This window comes from Engraulis encrasicolus, chromosome 10 (genome assembly GCF_034702125.1).
Source record: "Engraulis encrasicolus isolate BLACKSEA-1 chromosome 10, IST_EnEncr_1.0, whole genome shotgun sequence".
Taxonomy (NCBI): domain Eukaryota; kingdom Metazoa; phylum Chordata; class Actinopteri; order Clupeiformes; family Engraulidae; genus Engraulis; species Engraulis encrasicolus.
This window is the reverse complement of record NC_085866.1, coordinates 34,987,838-34,995,337: the sequence shown is the minus strand read 5'-3', so window position 1 is coordinate 34,995,337 and position 7,500 is coordinate 34,987,838. Positions and strand designations below refer to the sequence as shown.

Below are 7,500 nucleotides of genomic sequence, written 5' to 3'. Positions count from 1 at the left end.
TGCCTGACTACCTTTCAGCTCAATCGAACATGGTTTGTGCAATATGGGCAACATTGACGAGTGTCAAGTGAGAATCAAGTGACATTCATACATGCAGTACACGGGCAGTGAATGAAATATTGAGTAATGCAGTGTTGTGATCGTATAGGAGTGATCATATAGAGTGAGAAAATCATACACACCTCTGCTGTAACATGCACGCACGATCACACACACACACACAGGCTAAAACTATCTTGCACTCAAATATACTGACTCAGACGAACCTAGAGTATCACTTGCTCTCTCACTCAACATCACACATACACACACACACACACACACACACACACACACACACACACACACACACACACACACACACACACACACACACACACACACACACACACACACACACACACACACACACACACACACACACACACACACACACACACACATACACACACACACACACACACACACACTATATCTCACTCACATCACACACACCCGACTGTATCACTTACTCTCTCATTTACATTTACACACACACACCTGTTCACCTGATCTGAGATGAGTGGTGCGTATACACCATCCTTGTTTTTCACTTCAATGCGGTTGCGAGTTTCAGAGTCAAATTAGGTGCCTTGGCTCTTGTCCAAACTTTATAGAGGTAATTTAACAAACTGAATAAATCTATATTTTGCTTTGTTTTGTTGGGCAAAAATACTACAAGATCATATTAATTTGAAATGTACCTGGCTGATTTTCAATATTTCGTAGCCCGTAGGGTTGGAACAATTGGTTTTGAGGAGGCGATATACATCATCTTTGTGTCTCGAACACTGACATTTGCTTTGGAACTCAATTTATTAATGTTTGAATGTCAGTGACAGCTTTGAGAGAGGAACATGCTGAGGATGAGACAGAAGGGTCTGACTGTACACTGTGTGGTGTTATTTCCAAATCCTGCTGGAAACAATGTTGCAAATGTCTGCTGCTACTGTGACAAAAAACAAAGTGGATTATTATTTCGAAACGATATTAGTATGCAAGCACTCAGTGAGTGCGTATACATGCAGTTCAGTATCCCGAATATGATCAGGATATTACGTATCCCGACTTTGCGTTTGAGCATATATATTATAAACACTTCAGTATCCCGAATAAGCCCTTATTCAGGCTACTGAGAAATCGGGATATGCTAGGTGGAGTATTCCGAAAGAAGCCGGGATACTGACGCATCTACACACCTTATCCCAAATACAGGGGCTTTCTATAGAACGCTGTTGCTGGTATCCAGGCTACCCGCATTTGAAGAGAATTCTATAACAGCCAAGAATGTAGACTGAGATACAGTATAACGTTCTGTTATATAAACACATTATCCCGAATATGATTATAACTGGGATATGCCTCATATTCGGGATACTGAACTGCAAATAAACGCACTCAGTGACAAAGATCTGTTGATGTCTGTTAATATCCACAGTTCCAATTCCACAGTTTGAACGAGGCACAGAATCAGACCCGTTTGGACTGCATTGTGTAGTTTAATATATCATGTGGATTCTAAAATAAAAACTCAGACAATCCTCTCTCCTTTTCTCCTGTCTTGAACACACAAAAATACAAAATCACATGTTAAGGGTCTTCCCCGTGTCTTTGTCACATCACTGATGGAAAGAAACGTAACATAGGGAAACCAGAAGTGAGGGTGTCGTCACTCCCCTCTTGAACCCTCGGTGTGGGTAGCGACAGGACACTGCTGTGGGTCTTGTGCGTGTGTGTCTGTGTGTGTTCGTGGTAGATACTGTTTATTTTTTCCATATATCATCGGTAGGGGTGGAAAAAGCTAGGGGTGGGGTGTGTGTATATAAAGTCAGAGTATGACATTGAACTGTTGTTGCTGGGTTGAGAGGGGCTTTTGGGGACAGTGCAATGCTGGGCTGGCTCTACTGTTTCTGTTTTTGGAGCCATGCTCCGCGCCCCCCCCCTTTTTTTTCTCTCGCCTGTCAGGCAGGCAACAGCCGAACACAGTACATAGCCATAGAGCAGTGGTTCTCACAGTGTGGTCCGGGAACCACTGGTGGTCCACGAACAGAGCTCAAATCGTCCATGAAAACATTTCTACAAATGTAGTCAGCATTTCTAAGACAAGGTAGTATGGGCTGCATAACATTATTACAAGGTAAACATCATATCTAAACGTATTCTTTCTACAATAAACACTGGTCTGCAATTTTTGTTTAAATAAATAATTCAGTAGCCAGATCGTCACTGAAACAAAAAATTGGGATAAAGGGGTCCTTGGTCTGACAAAGTTTGAGAAATGCTGCCATTGAGCATCACACAGCACCATAGTATAGCAGCAACCCAAAGCCACGGGCCCTGTTTACCCCTGGCCCCATCCATTAGCCCTGCTCTCCGCTCACCGTTTGATTAATGGACATGTCTGACAACAGCATTGTGTGGAAGAACCTGAGGGGGTGCGTGTGAGGTCTGTGTGTGTGTGTTTGCCTTTGTGAGTTGTATGTGTTTGTATTTTTGAGGTGTGCATGTGTTTGGGGGGGGGTGTATTTGTGATGTATTTGTATTTGTATGATGTTACACGTGCATGCATGCATGTGTTCATGTGAAGTGTGTGTGTGTGTGTGTGTGTGTGTGTGTGTTTTCACATGAAGTGTGTGTGTGTGCACTGTAGCTAGGGGTGCGTGGGTGGGATGGATGGGTTGGCGTGTGTGTGCACTGTAGCCAGGGGTGTGTGGGTGGGATGGATGAGCGTTGGCGTGTGTGTGTGTGTGTGTGTGTGTGTGTGTGTGTGTGTGTGTGTGTGTGTGTGTGTGTGTGTGTGTGTGTGTGTGTGTGTGTGTGTGTGTGTGTGTGTGTGTGTGTGTGTGTGTGTGAACCCATCATGCACTCAGGGCAGGGGGTTGTTTGTGTGGGTTTAGGTGACTGTATATGTAACGGTGATCCGCGTCTTGTTTGTGCCGCCTGTCAAGGTGAAACACTTGGAGGTGAGCTGCTCCTCGATGGCAGATGACATCTGTAAGAAGAGCGCCATCATCGAGACCTACGTCAATGTCAGCAGGAGAGGTAAGAACTGAACCTCCACCTCTCCTCCTTTCCTCCTCCTCTCCCCTTCCCTATCCCCATCAACCCTCCTCCTCTCCACCCCTCCACCTCTCCAACAACCCTCGTCTCCTCTACCCCTCCACCTCTCCACCAACCCTCCTCCACTTCACCCCTCCACCTCTCCAACAACCCTCGTCTCCTCCAACCCTCCACCTCTCCACCAACCCTCCTCCTCTTCACCCACTCCACGCTACAGTACACCCCCTCACCCCTGTCCCCTCACCCCGTCCCCCCTCCCCCCCCCCCCTCTGACCTCTCCGTCCTCTCTTCAGGGCTTTTTTTTCTTCTTTTTTTCATTTCTTTCTTTTTTTTTTTTAAGTCCCCCCCCATCCCCAACCCCAACCCCCACCAACCAGACCGGCCAGATGACAGTTGCTTGGTCGACAGATTTCGCATACGCTCGGATACACCTCCTCAGTTCTTCTTTTATTCAGCACACGCTGACAGCTGAGAGAGACGGGGCAAAGCGGAGCACGTCCGCACGACTCTTGTGTGCTCATCTGTGTGCGTGTGCGCGTGAGTGTGCGAGTGCACGTGCGCGTTCATGCGTGCGTGCGTGTCAGGTGGTAGCGTCCAGCTCTGATGAACTACTAGTGCTCAGCACTGTGCAGAACGGAGGCAGCAGTGGCTCTGACTTCACAATCAGCCAAACTTTAATTGAGATTCATTCAAAATGACAAGTGTATTAATAATCATTAGAAGTACTCTTAAATGTAGATCCTCTCCATTACGACCTGTCTCGGGGTTTGAGTTCAGCCACGGAGGCAGGCCGCTGTCTGTGATCTGTATATACCCTCTGAGTCTGGCGTTAAGGTTATTTTAGCATACTCATGTATTTTAGCATGCCTCTTTTTTGAACAGCCTCGATGAAGATCCTCGGAAAAGATGCAAATTCGTTCCCCATGTAACTGCTTTATATGGGGAGCACATCTGTTCTGGTAATTTGCTATTTAGACAGCGTAGATAGCCCGGATACCCCCCGTCGGATAGCCCCCGCCAAATACATTCCTCGTGTGCATACATTATTTGGTGTAGGGCTTACAAATGCGAGGAAAACGTCGAAATAACATCCCATCAACATAAGAATAATGACCTTATTTGCTTTGCAATGTTATTCCGCTTAATGTTTTTTCTCTCTACAATGTTCTCACGTTGACGTCTTCAGACTTGAGATGTGTTTTGACAAACGGCGCGTGTCCCTTCAGCTTTATGCAGAAACAGATCATTTCTCTCATCCGTGCTGTTGCCAAGCATGCCGGGTTCTATTATTACGTTTTGAACTTGTCTAAGCAGAATGTGCCTTAAACGTTTCGGCCTCTGCTGCTATTTATAATGCCGCTATTTTTGTGTGGAATGGGAGGAAGCGCGGTGCGCTTGTGTACGTGTGAAAAGGCTCTGTTTTTGCTATTAAAAAAATATAAAAATGTGCAATGATGATGGTTCTGAGCCGTTCTTGGGAGTTTTTTTAATGAGTTTTGCTCTAATGAGGAATTTGGGGTGCAGTTTGGCATTGTGCTGCTATTTTTTCTGGGTGGGATGGCATCCCATCAGTTGGAGAAACCACTGGCGTACGCACAAGCGCACACCGGTTCACACGCGCGCGCGCGCGCGCACGCACGCACGCACGCACGCACGCACGCACGCACGCACGCACGCACGCACGCACACACACACACACACACACACACACACACACACACACACACACACACACAAGCGCACGCACACACACACCACCACTGATTCAGCTGCTGCGAATGCATCCCAGCCCATAGCCCATAGAAAAAGGACACATCTGTCACTCTGATAATGCCAGGCAGTGCCACCAGAGCGATGAGAAAGACATTAGGATGCGCTGCCATAATGAGGGAGAGAGCTCCAGTGCATGCATCTGAACTGTAGTGCTGTGGTGTGGTGTCACCGAGGAAGGATGATCTTAAAAAATGATGGAAGTGTCAGAAAAGATGAATTCTGCCTGCTTATGAGGTACTAATTCTGCTCTCCATGGAAACCTATTGTGGCAGAGACTGTGCAGTCCATAGTTCAGAGGGACGTCACCACTGTTTTAGTTTCAAATCGGCTAGCTAGCTCCAATCAGATATGTGTATTCATATTAATTTTGCTCAATTAGACGCCCATTTTTGTCAGTATAAACCACAAAGACTAATCTGCCTTTTTGTATCCACTATTTGTTTAAAATCTTAATCAGAATTTGTATCTTAATCCAAAATGTACGTGTTAAAGAAGTCTGGTAGCAACATGTTGTGTCTGTTGAAACAGTTGGTGTGCTAGTGTTATCGTAATATAGTCGTAGAGATACTTTACTGTTCCCGAAGGAAATTAAGGGTTAGTAGTAGAGCAAAGTCTCCTCTTCTCTGCAGTGACTGCAGCAACTTTGCTTTTGGATAAAAAAAAAGAAATGCACTCTGAAAGCGCCATGCCTTCCTTCACATTAAGGTTTGACCATCATAATTAATGCCTGTCGTATGTCCACAGCCATCCATATCGAAAAAAGTAATGGAGCTTGGTGTTCTAACGGGCGCCGACATTAAGGCAGATAATGAAATTGCTTTAATGAAAGTGATCAGTTAGTGAAAGCCACACACACAATCTTGCTCTCTTTCTCTCAACAACAGATGTAGTGTAGTGTTGTGCAGTGGTGTTTGCTCCTGCCGCCATGTTTTGATAGCAGAATACACATGCACACACACACACACACACACACACACACACACACACACACACACACACACACACACACACACACACACACACACACACACACACACACACACACACACACACACACACACACACACTGCGTGCCTGCTCCCTCCCTGGCTGCCTTAAGTGTTGGTTGTGTCTGGTTGAGGAGTCTGGGGCCAGTTCATTTCACCTGGCCTCTGCAGGGCCAGAGGGCCCCCCTGTTCACTCCTGTAAACTTTCTAGTAAAATTAGATTTCTTTTTCCCAGAGTGTCTACCGGAAAAAACTTGTTCAGAGTGCCCCAGTTTTTTCCCAGCCATGGATCTAGTCCAGCCTGCTAGGGAGAGGAGAGGGGAGAGGAGACTCGATTGCAGACACATGCGTGATGCATAACACACCCGTAGCCACTCCACTCACCCACCCGTCTGCCTGCCTGGCTGCCAGCGCCAGTGCCTGCTAGTGGCTGCCTGCTACTTTTAAGTGTGTTTATGCACACAGGCAGGGAGGAGCAGTCATGCTCAGTAATATCATGCCACATGGCACGCTCCCCTTTCAGACTTGCGTGACACTGAACTGTACTGGGGCTGGTCCTCCAATCACAACCTCGCACATCATTCGGAGCACGCCCTATAAAATTGTGATGCCAATGTGTCTGACGACCCTGGGAGTGTGATATATTTTTTAAATTCAACATGAATTTTTTGGCAGTTTTCTCCCACCCGGGAAGTGACTTAGTCATTTTCTGTCAGAGGTAATGTTCTTCTCCGCTTCCTTGTCCTCCTCTCTCTACTTCCCTCATAGACAGTACGTATAGCGCTGAAAGTCTAAAATATTCACTCGTTGACTATACTGCTATACTGTAGTTTTCAGAGTTTTTTGTTGTGTTTTTTGTTGTGTTTTATTTTTTCATGGCCATGAAAACAATAAAACACAACAAAAAGGATTCTAAGTGTGCGGACTCCTCACTCTGAAACCTACAGTTGACCTTCATCCTCCACCTTTCCCTGGGATGTGCACAATCCTCTCCTTCAACTATACTGCTGTACTGCACTACAGTATGCAGAGTGTGAATTGCAAAGTTTTCTTCCCTTCAAGCAGAACTAGTGCATTATACAAAGTGTGTGAATGAACGCTTCGTCCAGACATTGACCAGTGCCAGTGGTTTTCTTGCATTCTGTTGTAGTCTACCATACTAAGTGAACACTTGGTCTACATATTGTGCAGTGCTAAAGTGCTCTGGGTGGTGTGAATTGCACAGTTTTGTGTCCTGCATTCAGTAACAGTGCACCCTACTAAGTGTACACTTTGTCCAGACATTGACCAGGACAATAGTGAACTATGCAGACTGTGAATTACACAGTTCTGTTGCCTGTGTTCAATATCGTGCACCATTCTAAGTGTGCACTTTGCTGAGACATGGCTCAGAGGAGCTATGCTGCACTATCTAGAGTGTGAATTACATAGTTTTGTTCCCTTCCTTCAGTAATGGTGCACTGCAATAAGCTTCCTATACAAGTGGACTGTGCCTTTGGTCCAGACATTGTCCATTGACTGTCCGTGTGAGGGTCCCTCCCTTTGCAGAGGCCACCAGGAGAGGAGGGAAAAAAGAAAAAGAAAAGAAAGCTGGTGCTGCTGCTACCACTGCCGCATGCTGCCACCTCAGAATCATTTAGTG

At 46.0% G+C, this 7,500-nt stretch overlaps 1 protein-coding gene across 2 annotated transcripts in view; it reads left to right on the top strand.

Moving 5' to 3' along the window:
- gripap1 (GRIP1 associated protein 1) overlaps positions 1-7,500 on the top strand; it is a 102,916-nt gene that overhangs the window by 65,321 nt on the left and 30,095 nt on the right. For both annotated transcript variants that reach the window (XM_063208710.1, XM_063208709.1), the window contains one exon: positions 2,988-3,081. In XM_063208710.1, coding sequence (XP_063064780.1) covers positions 2,988-3,081 — 94 coding nt within the window. The remainder of the gene's footprint in view (positions 1-2,987; positions 3,082-7,500) is intronic.